This window comes from Cucurbita pepo, chromosome 1 (assembly GCF_057944985.1).
Source record: "Cucurbita pepo subsp. pepo isolate OVF chromosome 1, ASM5794498v1, whole genome shotgun sequence".
Classification (NCBI taxonomy): Eukaryota; Viridiplantae; Streptophyta; class Magnoliopsida; order Cucurbitales; family Cucurbitaceae; genus Cucurbita; species Cucurbita pepo.
This window is the reverse complement of record NC_141798.1, coordinates 17,007,107-17,025,227: the sequence shown is the minus strand read 5'-3', so window position 1 is coordinate 17,025,227 and position 18,121 is coordinate 17,007,107. Positions and strand designations below refer to the sequence as shown.

General features: G+C 34.0%; 2 protein-coding genes and 2 long non-coding RNA genes across 4 annotated transcripts; all 4 read left to right on the top strand.

The window, feature by feature from the left end:
• The first annotated feature begins 650 nt into the window (after positions 1–650).
• On the top strand, positions 651–4,571 carry LOC111789141 (DNA-directed RNA polymerase II subunit RPB7). Its single transcript, XM_023669834.2, has 7 exons — positions 651–812; positions 1,340–1,470; positions 2,536–2,701; positions 2,903–2,953; positions 3,484–3,549; positions 3,633–3,701; positions 4,271–4,571. The coding sequence occupies exons 2-7, from the start codon at positions 1,355–1,357 to the stop codon at positions 4,331–4,333; spliced, it is 531 nt and encodes a 176-aa protein (XP_023525602.1). The 5' UTR covers positions 651–812; positions 1,340–1,354; the 3' UTR covers positions 4,334–4,571.
• Positions 4,572–5,586: 1,015 nt separating this feature from the next.
• Positions 5,587–9,761, top strand: LOC111781259 (V-type proton ATPase subunit C). The gene is made up of 11 exons (XM_023661759.2): positions 5,587–5,833; positions 5,923–5,991; positions 6,171–6,298; positions 6,412–6,511; positions 7,883–7,950; positions 8,023–8,164; positions 8,390–8,506; positions 8,606–8,731; positions 8,816–8,899; positions 8,980–9,059; positions 9,416–9,761. Exons 1-11 carry the CDS (start codon positions 5,720–5,722, stop codon positions 9,516–9,518), a joined length of 1,131 nt encoding a protein of 376 aa, XP_023517527.2. The 5' UTR covers positions 5,587–5,719; the 3' UTR covers positions 9,519–9,761.
• Positions 9,762–12,167: 2,406 nt separating this feature from the next.
• Positions 12,168–13,216, top strand: LOC111811530 (uncharacterized). Its single transcript, XR_002817555.2, has 2 exons — positions 12,168–12,259; positions 12,926–13,216. It is a non-coding gene; the product is annotated as an uncharacterized LOC111811530 (long non-coding RNA).
• A 4,163-nt stretch (positions 13,217–17,379) lies between these two features.
• On the top strand, positions 17,380–17,852 carry LOC147794906 (uncharacterized). Its single transcript, XR_015419915.1, has 2 exons — positions 17,380–17,468; positions 17,582–17,852. It is a non-coding gene; the product is annotated as an uncharacterized LOC147794906 (long non-coding RNA).
• The last annotated feature ends 269 nt before the right edge of the window (positions 17,853–18,121 follow it).

Below are 18,121 nucleotides of genomic sequence, written 5' to 3'. Positions count from 1 at the left end.
AAATGACTTGTGTATCTCTTCTTGAGTAGTGTTGGTATTTTAACTGTTGGTTAGTAAGTAATATCCAACTATATATGTTATTGTAAAACGATTTATGTGGGTTTCTTACGACAAAACATTTCAATATAGTCCTTTAGGTGACTTTGCTTCTTTGTTAGAAAATGAATTGAAAGAATTAAGACATAAAATTCAATTTGGATACCATCTATTTTAATTTTGTAACGATAATTCAAGGTGAGCGGTGGAGTAATTTTAAAAGAATAGGGTACCTTTCTAACGATGACTTAGGATGAATAGCAGGATAATTTTTTAACGATGACTTAGGGTGAATAGTGAAGTAATTTTTTTTTTTAAAAAAATTGATACATAAAACTTAATTTAAATGCAGATTAATGACTTAAGATGAACGGTGGAGTAATTTTGAAAGAATCGGGTAATTTCGGGGAATGATAAAATAATTTTAAAAGAACGGACTAATTTTCTGATATAAATAATAACCCATTTTATTGTTTAAAAAAACCCTTTGTAAAATAAAATAAAGGAAAATGCCTTTTTGATATTTTGAAGTTTATTTTTATTTATTTATTTATTTTTGCAATAATAGGTTTGTGTTGTTTAATAAGTTTTAAAAGAAGTATTTTTCTAAAATTAAAACAAATAAGCAACTTCCGCTCAGTCTTCCACGGTCTTCTTCTTCTTCTCGCTGTCTTCTCCTCCCTTTCAACAGCCCATTGCTGTCTTTCTTCCGCTTTTGCCGCCGCCGCGTCTAACATACCTGCTTGAACTGATTCTCTACTGTCTTGTTCTTACTGGTATTCTCTTAATCTTCATCTATGTCTTTTTTTTTTCTCACTTGAAAACACACAAATTAGGGCTTGTCTAATGAAAGAAGGAGGAGTTGTTTTGATTGATCGATCGCTAATGGTGCTTCAAATTCACTGAACATAAATGTAATTCCATTGTTGTGCTTTTTACTTAGTGTTCTTGATTTGAGAAGTCAGAGAAAATGTTTAGGGTAAAAATAGACACATCCAAGGGTTCTAGAAATTCTCCTTTTCAGCCACTTTGTATATAGTGTAGATTTAAGTTCTCTCCTCGAATCTTTCTTTGAATTTATTGGAAATAAGAGCAGTTTATGTTTTCTGTAATTGGCTTGATGAAACACTACACCAGTCTGCTATTCCCTTTTGCCGTTATTATGCACATCTGGCTAGTCGTTTCTTTAACTTCTCCTTGTTATTCTCGAGTATATACCTTACCTTACTATATTTTTCAAGTGAACTTTTCTTTCGCTCTAAAAGTTGCATTCATCAATGAGCTCAAATGGGTTTTTCTTCAGGTAAAGGGAGCCACTATGTTCTTCCACATAGTTTTGGAGAGGAATATGCAGCTGCATCCACGGCATTTTGGCCGAAACCTCCGTGAGAATTTGGTAACGAAACTCATGAAAGATGTCGAGGGCACTTGTAGGTTTGTTAACTTCCCTCCCTTTTGTTTGATGAAAATTACTGCTGATATTCTTTTCTTTTTGAACTCTTGTAGTAAAAAGCCTAAGACAAAATGCAGAGCTTTAGATTTGATATTGGGTTGTTAGGTCCTAGGGTGGTGTTGTATGCCTGAACGACTCAAATGAACGGCTCAAATATCCCAATAACTTCAATCTCTTCATGAACGAACGCAAAGACCTCTCATCTTTCAATGATTTAATGATGGTAACAAATAGAAGAGGCCATAACCTTTTATAAATTTTTGCTACAAAGCCTCCTGGACTTGGTAACGTTGCCAACACTAAAATTTTCATATAGGAAAACTTGGTTACACAAAAATACCTGCCAAATGCCAGATTTGCTCACAAAGGCTATACAGAATATCCTATAGAAGCCTGTATTATGTATAATTGATGGTAGATTCCAAATAAAGTTCACTAAATCTCTTACCCTTACTGCCCTGCCGCTTAATTCTCACATTTGCCCTTAGACTTGGACCTAGAGGCTTAAATTTAGGGGAACAATACAGAGAGAAACCTTAGCAGAAAAAAACTCAAATTTGACTCCTTACTTGACTGTCCAGAATGTTCAAACTTGGAGAAGACATTCTCCTCTAACATAATGCACAAAGGCTCAAAATTATTAAAGTCATTCTGTTATTGCCTTAATGGGATAAAGGGAGCAAAATTGATGGTGGTTTAAATTTTGTTCCCTTGCATTTTTCCCGAGCTGCATGCTAGCATGAAATTCTATTTAGAGAGTAGACTGATCCTTTTGCTGCATATGCATATCAGTTCATGAACTGATGAAAAAAAAAGCAGCTTGATCGAAGCCCCTTATTAGGTTAGTTTGTCCTTCTTTGGGGTTGTTTTTTTTTTTGTATTCTCCTTGTATTCTTTTGTTTATTTTCAATGAATGTTTGGTTTCTCACTTAAAAAGAAAAAAACAGTTGGATGGATGCAATTTCTTTTGAAAGTTTGATACCTCTTTCATCTCGTGAGCAACTACAGGGATTTTGTTATTGAAAAACTTATGTACTTTGACACAGCGGCCGACATGGTTTTGTAGTGGCGATTACGGGAATTGAGAATATTGGGAAAGGATTGATTCGTGATGGGACAGGTTTTGTCACTTTTCCGGTTAAATACCAATGTGTAGTGTTTCGGCCATTCAAGGGAGAAATCTTAGAAGCAGTTGTTACTATGGTAAACAAGGTTGGTACATGCCACACTACCTTCTTTTGTCTTCTTCTTTTTAATTTTAATTTTTTATTTTTATACAAGAAATGAAACTTTTCATTGAAGAATGAAAAGAGACTAATACGAGCTCTCAATGGAGTGAGAAAATAAAGTTTGTTTTGTTTTTTTCTTTTCCAATTATAAGTATTAATATGGCTGCAACTCCAACTATTGCAGATGGGTTTCTTTGCTGAAGCTGGACCTGTTCAGATTTTTGTTTCAAATCATGTAAGTATATATTTATTAACTATTCCATTTATCTTTTTTTTCTTCCTCTCTGATGTTTCAAACCACCAAATATCTTGGATTGCGGGGCTTGGACCTTTTTTAATTATTTCATGGAAATTATGAAATCTATCCTTACCAGGTATGTGTGTGTGTGTGTGTGTGGTGGATCAGCATGGCCGTGATGCTGAGGTTTCTTAGGGGGGTCTTCTTAATTGTGCCATGTTGACTTAAATATCATTAAGGGGGCCTTTTGCATGCAGGTTCATCCCTGAGATATGTTTGTATAATTTTACTCTTGGCAATGCATACACATGCATCTCATTCTCAGCAATCCTATAACAAATTTTCTCATTTTCAAGCCATCAACGCAATAATCTGTCCTGATTTAAACACAGACCATATACTTAATGAACTTAGCTCCATGGTCGGTTTCAACATTACCAAATGACTCCTACCCCCTCCCGCCCACTCACACGAACACACAAAAATGTGCTCAATTAGTAAACCTAATATCACATCTTATGTTTCAGTTGATTCCAGATGACATGGAGTTCCAATCTGGAGATGTGCCAAACTATACCACTTCGGATGGATCGGTATATGTTTATTTTACATGCCTTCTATAACATCAACGGCTAGTGCTCCTTGTACTAAATTACTCTCTCTTCTCCTCCTGTAGGTTAAAATTCAGAAGGACAGTGAAGTTCGATTAAAGATAATTGGGACTCGAGTGGATGCAACTGAAATTGTATGCCTTTCCTTTTTATTATTGTTTGTAGATGTCTCCATATGATTTTATGCTTCTTATTCTTTCACTATCTGGGTAGCAAGCGCTTGAGATGTTCCTAAGTTCTTTAAATCCTGAGTGGCAAGCTGAATGATTTAAAACTTTTGCTACCTTTAGAGATAGTTTGGGGGTAGGTGCATATGTTGATATCTTTTAAGTCCGATTTGAAAGTCATTTAGCTTTGGGTTCTTAGTTTTTAAAAATTAATCTTATTTTCAACATTTGAACTATTAGCCAAATTCTAAAAACAAATACAAGTTTTTTGACAACGTACATATTAGTTTTTTTAAAATAAGAAATAAAATACTAAACAGTTATCAAACGGGACGGGGACAGAATGTATGAAACGTGCATCTTCCAGAAGAATATTGTTAACTTTTCATATGAAAGTTCAAAAGTTGTGTCTACTATTATAATCAATCTATTTAGCATATGCTCTAAAGTGGTGAATATATTCAAAACTTTATATCTCCATATCCGAATCTAAATTTTGTTCTCTTCTATTCTAAGTTGGGTGCTTTGGTTTGCAGTTCTGTATAGGAACAATCAAAGATGATTTCTTGGGTGTAATAAATGATCCTGCAGCGGCTTGAAGAAGAAGTGCAATCTTGTTCAAGAGATTCTTGCTACCAGTTTGTATACTATTACTCTTGTTCATCGGCTAACCTTATCATATCATAATATACATTTCCTTACCCAATTTTATTATATAGTTTTCAGTTTGTGCATTTAGTTCTACAGATCCTTATGCTAATCACTTTGGTTTGGTGACATTAGAATGATAAACATATTCATATAAGATTTATGCATCTTTGTGATGTTTGTGTGCTATCATGTATAATTAAAAGAATAATTACTGATATAGAACTTTAATTCGTTTTGTTTTATGAAATTTATCTTAGTGACCTCTTTGTTATTGTATTTGTCTCGTTATTCTTAAATTTTCAATATTAAGTGGAAATGATATTTGTAATCTCTCACGAATATTATTTAAATATTTTATTTCTTAATCGAATATTTAATTAAGTTATACTTAAAATGATCATAGGTTAACATTTGAAAAAAAAAAAAAAAAAACTTATTAGTTTTAATGAAAAAGAAAAAATTTATGGATTAACTTGTTGAGAATGCCTAATATTTACAACGCTTTGATAGTTAAAGGTCAAGATATTGCCGGACATTGATGGAAGAAGGACGAATGTTATGAGAGATTGGACCCGTTCATCAATCAAATGATCGGCTGATGGGGGAGTTTTGCCGTCGCACGTTCCAAGCCTGGGTGGCACTATGTAACTCAATCCGTGTTCTCTGAGAAATACCGGAAAAGAAAAATCTCTATTTGACAGGTTTCTTTCTCTACCTATGAATTTCATAGGACCCCGAAATGAGATATTGGAAGAAGATTTTGGCCTTTAGAATGACGGAAAGAGATCGAAGCTCTCTCTTCTGACGATGAGGAGCAATTTTGCGAGTCTACGAAGCTTTGTCTCACTGCTTCTCTCCTCTGAGAGTCGAGCCGATCAATTTCGATTTGAAGAAATAGATTGATATTTGAATAACTCTACTAAAATTTATTTAATAAACAAAAAAATATAACAAATATAACAATAGAATGATATGTTTTAGGAGTAAAATTTATTAATTTTTTAATTTTTCCAAAAAAATATTTTAAAACTTAAAAAAAAGAAAAAAAAGAAAAGAAAGGGAAATACCAAAAAGAAAATAAATATACGAATCATGGATCTAGTGTCTTACACGTCCATGGTGAAAACAGATCTGAGCCGTTGAAAAATCTTCAGATCTTGAGATGAAACTGTAAAGTTATTCCTCAGTAAAATAAAAAGATGAGAGAAAGGGAGAGAGAGAGAGAGAATGGGAGAGAGAAAGTCTTGATCTCTCGGCTGCAACAGCTTTTCTTTCTTCTCTGCAATTCTTCACTTCGTTCATACTTCCACAGCTAGCTTGGTAACAAAGCTGTAATGGCGAGCCGATACTGGATGGTCTCTTTACCCGTTCAAGGCTCCGCTTCTTCCCTATGGAATCGTCTCCAAGAACAAATCTCCAAGCACTCTTTCGATACTCCTCTTTACAGAGTACGCATTTCACCGCCGAATCAATCTTCAAATCTGTTTGATTTTTTGTGATTTTACTTTTTTATGTTGATGATTTTTCTTTTGTTTAGTTCAATATTCCTAATCTCCGCGTTGGAACGCTGGATTCGCTCCTTTCCCTTAGCGATGATCTCCTGAAGGTATTTCTTTCTTTCCTGTTTTTTGATTCAATTGTTGTCTATGCGTATTTGAATTTTCCAAAGCGATTTATTTTAATGTGGATTTTTAACTGAAATTTGGAAAAGAACTCTTCGCGATCTGTATGATTTCCAGTTTTTAGTATGGCATTAGATTTATCAAAATCCATTTCATTGTGTAGTCGAACAGCTTTGTGGAAGGAGTTTCCCAAAAGATCAGACGGCAGATCGAGGAACTGGAGAAGGTTTCTGGTGTGGAAAGCCACGGCTTGACGGTTGATGGAGTCCCCGTTGATTCGTACCTTACTAGGTAAAATGAGCATTTTTTTTTTTTTTGTTAAAAGATTTCAATTCGGTAAATTTGGTTCGGATTTTGTGGTCTCTTGTCTGTGTGATGTGCTGAATTTTGTTTGTCAATGGAAGGTTTGTGTGGGATGAAGCCAAGTACCCAACAATGTCGCCTCTGAGAGATATTGTGGATAGCATTCACACTCAAGTGGCCAAGATTGAGGATGACCTCAAGGTATCGTTTCTTTGCTTGAGCGGGTGCCTAGATTGAGATTGAAATGTGGTTATCACAAGTTTTGTTGAGATTATGGAAAAGTTTCTTCATAAGATTCCAAAATCCTATAGCAACGTAAAGCAAACTTAGAAAAAAGTTCATTATCCTCCATTTTTGCTATCGCCCTGTCTTATTTAATAATTTATTACCATTGTTAATATTTTAGTTTGATGAAGTAAGTATTTGTTTTTCCCTTGCCCTTCTTGGTTGTTGCGAATCATGATTTTCTTTGTATTTGTTGGTACTTCCGTTTTCTAAATGCATTACTGCCACCCCTTGATTTTCTTAAAATTAAAGAACATTCAAGCTTCTAACGGTTAGCTGTAAAAAATTTATACTACCATCTTAAGATTGTATTATTGAGGGGAAAAGAAAATCCCATGTCTTTCACCGTGAAGTAACTTTTAGGAAGTTCTTAAATTCTAAAAACTATCATGATCATATTAGAATAATCTTTGTCTCTTGACCTCCCTTATCAGAAAGGCATTAGCAATTAATATAGGATGAACTGCAATAGACTTTACAAGAGTTTGAGATGATGAGCAAGTGCAGAGGCTTCCATATGCAATGCAATTACTAAGGAAATTGAAGCACTGAAGCTTTTATAATTATTTCCTAAGAAGCATGGGCATGGATATGCGTGATACTTCATTTTTTAGAAATTTAAGATATGAACATGATAAAGACACATGTATTAAATCGAATATTTGAAATATATTTGAGTATTTTCATACAGTTCAATATGTTTTAGTTTGTAACAATGTGATATAATTGATGAAATATGCAATATAAGTCAGAGTGAGTTAATTATATGTTGTCCACTGTTATTACTTTTCTCATATATATATTTTTGTAATGTATTTTTCAAACATAAATAAATAAACAATTTAACACTTTTGTTCAAGTATTGAATAATGGTTCAACAAATATTCACAAGTGCCTGACAGACATGTAAGATGGTTCAGCAAGTCTTCAACATGTTTCCAGTATGTACGAGCATCCGACACATTTTGACTGGGGTTTGAATGTTAGACACACATTGGGATTGAACAACCAAACTGAAATGTCAATGCTTAGGTTTTACCATTGATTTTCTAAATTGCAGTAGTGTGCTAGTTTATTTTCAATGTAGACGCTTCTTCTCAATGGTGACTTAATGTATGTTTGATTATGTTGTGCTCTTCTGAAAATAGCTTACTTTACTTCCCCTGGGTACTAAACTATCCAAAAATAACTAAACCTTTTAGTTATCTGCTTCAAATATTTCAATTAGTTTCTGGATGCCTAGGGGTTTCAAATGGAATTTTCATTGAAAGCTATTTCTGTTGCTAGATTCGGGTTGCTGAGTACAATAACGTGCGGAGTCAACTTAATGCCATTAACAGAAAGCAAAGTGGAAGGTATGTATGCGTATAATCGATACATTTGTGTATATCTTATTTGGTGTTTCTAATGGAACTTGGTTTCATCAGCTTGGCAGTCCGTGATATTTCCAATCTTGTAAAACCAGAGGACATAATTACCTCAGAACATCTTGAAACCCTTCTTGTGATTGTTCCCAAGTACTCACAGAAAGAATGGCTATCTAGCTATGAAACACTGACTAGCTATGTGGTAAGTTTGCATTACTTTTAATTCCCTCTTGTACAACATTTTAATAGGATGGTAATTTTACATGGTAACTTTTCTATGGCTGACTAAGATTACGCTGGAGTAGGTGAAATGAACTACTGTAGATATAGCCTCCAATGTCGAAATGTCTTGGACAATAATGCTCTGCTGCTTCTTGTCTTTTGTTCGGTTCTTTTTATGTTCTCATAATTAGCTAAGCTTTTTTAGGTTCCCAGGTCTTCCAAGAAGTTATACGAGGATAACGAATATGCCCTTTACACTGTAACACTCTTTAGTCGCGTTGCAGACAATTTCAAAACAAGCGGACGTGAAAAAGGGTTCCAGGTGAATTTTTAATTCATTTTGAATAATCTTTTAAAACCCAACTATTAATATAGAATAGCTTTTCACGCCTAATCTCTTTTAATTTTTAATGTGCTGGAGATTCGTGAATTTGAATATAGTCCAGAAGCACAGGAGAGTAGAAAACAGGAGTTAGAAAAGTTGGTGCAGGACCAGGAAAGTATGAGAAGTTCTTTATTGCAGTGGTCCTACGCTAGTTATGCTGAGGTTGCTCCTTTTTCCAGATGTCCCTGTAAAAATGCATGCTATTTTCATTCGTTTCCTCTAATCGAGTTTCTTGCATAAACGCAGGTCTTCATTTCCTGGATGCACTTTTGCGCTGTACGTGTCTTTGCTGAGAGTATCCTGAGATATGGTTTACCACCATCCTTCTTGGTATGTATCTTGCATTTGCTCCCTGGTGTCTGCCAAGCATTTCCTTCTTTGACTCAACTGATTCCGTCAATGATTTGCAGGCATCTGTTTTGGCACCATCTGTTAAAAGTGAGAAGAAAGTTAGGTCAATCCTTGAAGGTTTGTGCGACAGTGCTAACAGGTACGTTATCGAGTATAGATCTTTTTCACGTAAAATTTATACGCAAGAGTAGATGATTCAGAAGTTTAGAATCAAAACAGAAGAAATCTGTAAACCTGGGGTCTAAAGTAGGCGCCATGCCTATATTCTAGTTTGTTTATGTGTCGCTGATTCGAACACAATCTAAGCACCTATTACCTTTCTCGAGATTAAAAGTTCAATTCCTCCACCCTTACTAAAGTCATTGAACTTATAGAAAGAAATAAAAAGTGCGTCTCGGTGTGAACGTCTCATGTCCATGTGGATTTTGTGTATTATATAGAATAGATCTTATAGATGTGGTTGCTTATGAGGCAAGTATTTTAATGATTGTGCAGTACATATTGGAAAACTGAAGATGAAGTGGGAGCAGGGATGGCTGGTCTTGGAGGAGAATCTGATGCACACCCATATGTGTCCTTCACAATCAATCTTGCCTAATTCATAAGGTTCGTTTGTTTGTTTGTTCTATATAGAGCAATAATAATAGTAGGGTGAACCAGACCTACATTTTATTATTTCACTCTCATATTCCTATTCCTATTCCTATTCCTGGTTGTTCATGAATAGTTGCATCTCCAGTTCTTGCGAGGGTTTTTTTTTTTTTTTTTTTTTTTTTTGTGAAATATATTAAGCTTTACATATTTATTGGATTTTTTTGTCAATAAATCATATATTCTGAGATTTACTGTGCATTTCCCTCATTTCCCCTGTCAACATCCTCTCTGTGGAGACCCACTTTATAAGTTCTTTCTGTCCGACTCTAAAATGGCATCCTCCCTCATTTTCATGTTACTACCTTATCTATATCACATAATCTTTCCATTCGTCGAGTAACGATCAAACGATGTTAGGAGTTATTAAAAATTGTTTTTCAAACCTCATCGACCAATTTTTCTCTTTTGAAACCTTAGAGACGAAATAATAGATATCTTGTTCGAATCTCAAGGATAAAAAATGTACTTTGTGCAGCATTTTCTTGTTTAAATTACACTCTTTATGATGAATGTTTTGATGGAAGGCCTCTCCAGGAATTGACTGAATTTTTTAGTGTCGCCTTTAGATTTTGAAATGAAAATGAAAGAAGAGAACGAATATAAAAAATCCATAATATTTTAGAACCATAATATTTTAGAAGTTTAGCTCTACTCTCGTAAATGTTTCAACTACATCTCTTATATGTTACCATTTTATTTTTTTTTTATAATTCAAGTCTTTTTTATTTTGAACCAGTTTAAAATAGTAATTCTTGTGAGTTTTATCTGTCGTTAGGATACCAAAATATAAGGATGAACAATTTAATGCAATTTCATGTCTAAGCTATTATCATTATTACCAAAATATAAGGATGAACAATTTAATGTATGAGTTATTATCATTATTTTTGTTCAACCAAAAGTTAGTTACTATATACCATGTTAATTATTTTTAATGTTTCATGCAATAAAAATTTAGTTGAAAAAAAAAATGCATTGAATTGATATTAATCAAGAAATAAATTGAATAGGAAGAATGAAAATATATATTTTAACAAATAAGGACAGACATATTAGATTCATTTGTTGGTTCTCTCAATCGTATAAAGCTAATAAAGAACAAGGTAATGGTATTTAGTTATAACATTTGATAATATATCACAAATAAATGATTCAAGAATTAAGAAAATTTTACTATTTTTATATTTATTGTCGATAAACAATTTTCTTTGGTTCATTAATAGATCATTAATATGTCCATCCAAAGGACTATGTTTAAAAGCAAACATTAAAAAATAGCCATGAAGGGTGATAGTCTTGAGGGCGCATGAAGGCTGAGTTTTTACCCGAATCGACCTCTATTTGACTTTTGATTTTAGTACCAAGCCTATTATAATTTGAATTAGGTACGGCGAGAAATTTTCAAAAACTTGGAGCACCTAGCAAGCAGGAATAGAGTGTATGCAAAGTATGCACGACCAAGTAAGTAGCCATTCGAATTTTTCTTGAGCAATACTTGTAGAGATCACTAGGATGTGTTAGTTTACGAGCATAATCTGCAATATGTCGCCTATCAGATACATTTTAAAATAAGTGATAGGTTCAATCGATTCGATAAATTTTTGTATTTTCATAACAGTCATTAACCACGATGTAAATCCTTTAAGTATGAAGTAAATGAAAAGTTGATTAGTTCGTACTATTTCTAGAGTCTATATTACTTACCTTCATGATATGCCTATAGTTATGTTCATATGTGGGGGTGTGAATCTACTTAAAAGTCAAACTTAATGTCTTCGAAAAATAACTTTCATGGTCCCTAACACAATCCCTGTCGTGGAAATTAAGCAGGACCTTAGGGCATCTAGATATTTTAAAACATGGATTCTCATTTCAAGAACTCGCTAGATTTTCGTTGATCAATCAATAGCTTTGCCGCCCCTCCTTATTCTTAAGGTAAAGAAACAAACATGGTGGGGTAGGAGCATTCTCTCGAAAATCTTTTTTGAACTCAGGTTCAGTTCTTTAATTGCATCTTATGATCGTAGGGTGCTTGATGTACTAAAAGTGTTCTAGCTAAGGTCAACATAGAATCGTCACCGCTCTAACTCCCTATTCTTATACCAATACGTTCATGCAGGCTTTAATTAGGGATATAATACTACAAAAACGTCATAAATAGCATGAATCATAAAGATATGATCCTAAAACCCTAAACCCTAAATTCTAATACCACACCATTTTCTTTTTCAACCAATTGATATGATAAATCTCAGCAAACGAGCATGAAAACGATCGTGGAAAAAAAAAACATCAAATACCACTTATTATTGATATGATATATCAATAATAGACCTAATAATAAACGAGATTTATTATTATCGTGTTATATTCGCATTCAATATTTGTCCGAATGTGCTAGAAATTTATGATAAAATATAAAAGTGGTTTTATTTTTCTAACTGTCCTAAGCTAAAATGAGTAACCAGTTGGCCTATTTTCCATATATTCCATATAGATTGTTCAATAAGATACGAAAATGATTGTATTTCCACGCTTGTAAACCACAAATCTGCCCATAAATACATGCTCTACCATCACAAATGCAATAACCCAAAACATCAATTTTGTGTATCATTCATTTAATTTCGATCGAGATGGCCAAGTTTTGTTGCTCCCTATTTTTCCTTGTTCTTCTCTTTTCAGGTTCGTTAAATCGATATCTCTGTCTTCGTTTTCAAATTATTAGATATGCATCAATATATTTAGATATCAGATTATCTCTATCGGTTACTCTTACTATTTGTTTAAAAATTTAAAAATTTTATTTTATTTTTGTGATGTCCCACATTGATTGGGGGAGGAGAACAAATCACCCTTTATAAGGGTGTGGAAACCTTCCCCTAATAGACCCGTTTTAAAGCCTTGAGGGGAAGCCCGAAAGAGAAAGCCCAAAGAGGACAATATGTAGTGAATCTGGGTTGTACAGTCCATTAGAATCGTCTTCGATCGATGTAGTTTCACTCCCACAAGGGTGTGGAAACCTTCCCCTAGTAGACCCGTTTTAAAGCCTTGAGGGGAAGCCCGAAAGAGAAAGCCCAAAGAGGACAATATGTAGTGAATCTGGGTTGTGTGTGGAAACCTTCCCCTAGTAGACCCGTTTTAAAGCCTTGAGGGGAAGCCCGAAAGAGAAAGCCCAAAGAGGACAATATGTAGTGAATCTGGGTTGTACAGTCCATTAGAATCGTCTTCGATCGATGTAGTTTCACTCCCACTAACAACTTCTTAAAGATTTTGTTCTTATAGGTGTAGTTGTTGTTGAGTTACTGTTGATTTGTTGGATACTAACATTGATGGGTACCTGTGTAGCAGCCCATTCAGCAATTGGTGCGGCTAAGTTATTGAACGGATGCTCGCCGCAAGAGTGTCAGCAGAAGTGTGTACAAAAGTATCCTGGATCAACATCTCTGTGCGTCACAGCCACTGCATCAGCTTTTACCCTTACTTGCTATTGCTTCAACCGTTGCATTCAAAGCCCTTGCAATTCATCTTACCCTTGTTTGCTCTTGCTTCCACAGTTGCCTTAAGAACACACTCATTTTAACCTATTCGCCATGGGTAATAAAATGGTTGGGTGACCTATCGTATCATTTATTCTATTTATCCTACCTTCTTCTACCATACTTTGCTCGGGATACGAGTTCTCACACGAGAAAACCTAATATTCTTATTCTCTTGGGTGTTAAATTTAAATCACCATCTATATTAGTTTGTAATGCACTGTTGAAATGGTGATGTAATAAAATGAATGTAACGACCCATACCCATGTCCAAAATTTGGATCAGGATTAAGAATCTGGATTCGATACTTCATGATTCAAACATTTTCGTGCAACATTTTCCTGATATAAAAAAATAATTAGTAACTCCGACTTAGACCAACTAAATAAGTAGCTATACTATTGACATGGTTGGAAGAATTGTTTTGTTTATGATAATAACGTGACCAGTGGCCCTGTACGTGTTATATGTGAGATACGATTTGGTATGTGATGTTATATTATATTTCTCTATATGATATGTCAAATAACACTATGGTATAAATGAAATGTCATGTTATGTTATGTTAGGCTATGATATGCTATGATATGCCATGATATGTTTTGAAATGAGGAAATCTATGATGCACAATTATCGAGTTTAATATGTGATGAAAGAATAGGGATTGTCTTGCATTATTTATTGAAAAGTATGGGGACCTCATGCATAATTGTTTGTTCATGTACATCGGGATACTTCTCCTTTATGATGAGTAGCATACACCATGAGACTAAAATGACCATTGTGTTTACGATACTACGACAGTTACTATTCCCTCTGGGTGTCCGACAACAACTCATCAGTGAGTGCTAGCCCAACCAGCAAGCATAATGGGTGTGCGAACCCACTTGGCGAGCCCACGTTTGCACGTGTGGGTCGTGTGTAAAGAAGTAATAGACATTAAATTTAGCCTAGACTGGAAAGCTACCTAAGAGAATGAAATGAAATGGAATGATGTATTAAATGATAGGTCTTCATGTTGTTTGTGATTGCATTTCCACCCTAAGAGTGGGGTCACTGACGGAGTATTTCTTAAAATAAGTTGTGTTAAAGACCAAGAAACTTGTGTTCGGGTAGTTACATTTTATTTATCTTGTCTTAGGTTAGATTAGGACATTGTGTTACGGTTTTTCTCGGTTTTATTTTCTAGTTCTTGGATACATGGTTTATTCTCATTTCTATATGTTATAGATTGATTTAAGAATTTTATTTTGGACGTGGTAAGTCCATGACATCATTTTTGAAATATTTTAAAGGAATGTTATCGCAATTAACGGTTCTGTAATGCCTATAGTAACGACTTCATTTCATTTAAAAAAAAAAAAACATAAATGAGTACAAAATATTTAATAAATTACATAATTTCGTGGATACTAATAAATTTGTAAATAGTGTCATATTTAAAATTGTGTTTAATTGTTTATTATTTTAGCAATAGAAGATCATTTAATTGCCCATAAAAGAAATATTTGTAATAAAAGCTACCATAATTCCAAAAATTGGATCGTGCAAATTGATTGTGTTTCCATATGTATGTAAATCACAAATTTACTTATAAATACATGTTCTTCGATTCACAAATGAAATAACTCAAGACGATTAATTTTGTTTTATCATTGATTTAATTTTTAGGTTTGAGATGGCCAAATTTTCTTGCTCCCTATTTTTTCTTGTTCTTCTTTTCTCAGGTTTGTTCTTGATTTTTGTCTTCAAATTATGTTTAAAAATCCTAAACTTAATTTGCTTTTAGTTTTTAGTAGGTTTGTTTAAACATTTTCAAATTTGTGCAGCTGCATTGATGGTTCCTCGAGCAGTCCATTCAGTAGATTGTGAGGAGAAGTTGTATGACGGATGCCGACCACAAGACTGTCAGATGAGGTGTCTAGACAAACATCCTGAATCAACGGCTCACTGTGTGGCAGCCACTACACTTCCTTTTACTCGTTCTTGTTTTTGCTTCTTCCCTTGTGCTTAAAACTGAGTGCTTTTAATCATATCATATGATGAATGTAATAAAATGGTTGGGTGACGTTTTCGTTATTCAACACAGAGTTTAAGTTATTCTATTTATCCTATCTTCTTCTACCATACTATGCTCGAGTATGATTTCCCACGACAAAACTTAATATTTTTTCACTGCTAAATGAAAAAAAAAAAAAAAAGAATTCTTAGTAGTAAAGGGCTAATATTGGAAGAAAAAAATTGAAATACAACCAGAAAGGAAAATTAAGGGTCTCAAAATTGATAGTAACTAAATACAGGTGAGTGAATTGTAGGGCGCTATTAGGAGATAACTCCCTTGATAACCTATTAAGCTTTTGATTGTGTAAATCAATTACTAGTTCTCTACTAACACGGATTTGGAGGCAACTCCCTAAATAAGCCTTATAACGCCACGCTAATTCTGAAAGGGGTGACCCTCATGCCTGCCAACTACCGGGAATCCATGTGATCAATTGCCTCCTGTGTGCAAGTTTACGATCTAGAAGATTTGTTAGAAATCCCCTACTAATTTCCACACACGGTATTTGTGTTCGAGCCATTGACAAGGTGTAAATTTTATAAGTTTTGATATTTTTTACTATCTTACTTGATTGGAGTTTTGGACAAGAAGTTATGAAAATGAAAATAAATCAGAAAATTTATTAGAATATGGAAAATGAGTATGCATAGGGAAGATGACACAACACATCAACCGTGAACGTGTCAACTAGAGGGACAGATGCGCCTTTTCACAATCGCACTTTCTCGAGATATTTTTAAGTGATTGTGCGAGACTCACTCTCACCACTAAATGTGTCAGCCAATTAGCAATTGTCCCACCATTGGCAGGAGGACGTATACACATATCTTCTGTTTGAGAAGAAGATTATAGAACATGGTTTAGGGATATTTTTGAAACAGAGTTTGAAAGCAATGTTATAAGCTAGCACGTAAGAAAGACAACACAACAGTTTAGATAGCATAAAATTCCATATAGGAAAAATTGACGACTTGTCGTATATCCCAGAGTACATTTTGAGGCATTTCATGTCTACCCAGACATGATTTTGATAAAATGTCATACTATTTAAGAAAAAACAATAATGAAACATTACATCATGGAAGGGATAAAATAGTATGATATGAAGGGTTTGACATGAAACAGGCATGCGGCCACGGGAAAAATGTCTTGAACAAGCATGACTGGGACACACATCACCCATTGAAAAGGAGACGCGTAAAGACGCTTGCAACCATTCAAGACCCGACCTAGTCACCCATTCCATGAACCGTGCCCGAAAGCTTGAAATTACCAAAATATAAGAAATTACTAAAATGCTCTTATGATGAGATTTGTGATCACTATTGTTTTATGTACTTTCCGCTATGTGATTTGTGATCACTATTGTTTTATGTATTGTTTTATCTAAAGTTGTTGATTGTGTGCTTTGCTTTTATAATGAATTACCTGTATAGAGTTAGAATTAGGGTGCTAGAATTAGATTTGCCAGACGACGACCTAGGTCAGAACGCTTCCTGTAGGTTGAACATCTTATGATCGCGAGCTATAGTTAGAAGGTCTAGATCCTAGTGCTCCAAAATCATGAAAGACTCGAAGAGTCGGAACAAAGTACTCTGTAGTCAGAAGTCCACATTAAGATAATAATTTCCCTAGTAAAGCATGCACAAGAGAACCGAACTAAAGTTAAGGCGCTATAGCTAGAGCAGTTTAAATGTTGACTTTCATCAGTACATTTCAAATAGATACTGCACTCCACGATTGTGAACGGCGATCAAAGGTATAAACTTATGTGTACCTTGAAAGTGGATCGTCTCAAGGAGTTGTCTGTCCTAATCGATCCTACAAGTTTACGTGAAGAGCAAATCAAGAATGAATACTTATATGTCAAGAATGAATATAAACATGCTTAGTAAGTAGTTCTTTCACACGTCTCTAATAGACCTGAGTTATTTGATAGATCTATTAAACTTTTCATCGGTCTTTATCGGATAAACTAAAAATAATGTCATATTTGGAAATCTCTAATAATGAGTTGTTATTATTTTACAATTAGGACGTTCAATTGCCCAAACCAGAATTATCTGTTCAAAGTTTCCATAATTGACCACTTTCCTAATTGAATTGCTCAATAAAATACAAAATAAATATGTTTCCATGTTTCTAAATAACAAATTTGCATATAAATACACGTTCTTCATTCACAAATGAAATAACCCAAAAGATCAATTTTATTTATTATTGATTTAATTTCTAAGATCGAGATGGCGAAGTTTTCTTGCTCTCTATTCTTCCTTGTTCTTCTTTTCTCAGGTTTGTTCATTACATATCTTTATTTATGTCTTTAAATGATGCTTAAAAAATTCTAAAGTTGATTTGATTTTAATTTTTAATAATTTTGTTTAAATGTTTTGAAATATGTGTAGTTGCATTGATGGTTCCTCGAGCAGCCCATTCAGCAAATTGTGAGGAGAAGTTGTATGACGGATGCCGACCACAAGATTGTCAGATGAAGTGTCTAGACAAACATCCTGAATCAACATCTCACTGTGTGGCAGCCACTACACTTCCTTTTACTTTTACTTGCTATTGCTTCTTCCCTTGCCCTTGAAATCGAGTGCTTTTAATCATATCATATGATGAATGAAATAAAATTGTTGGGTGACATTTTCGTCATTCAACACACAGTTTAAGATACTTTGGAAGATTGAACTATCACGTGAGATCCTTGCTACAAACTCCTTATTTAGATTATGTGTAACAATCAACTTTTCGAGAAACTTAAGCTACAAATTGCAAGTAGTAACACTCGACTTTTAAAAAAAATTGATAAACATTTTTCTTTAAATCAGTAGATAAAAGTGGAATAAGACGTCAAAGTATATGTATATATGAAAGTTACATAAAAGGGCTTGTAGGTTTCTCCTTGTAATTCAAGTCCTCGTCAATCTAAAAGGGCTCGTAGT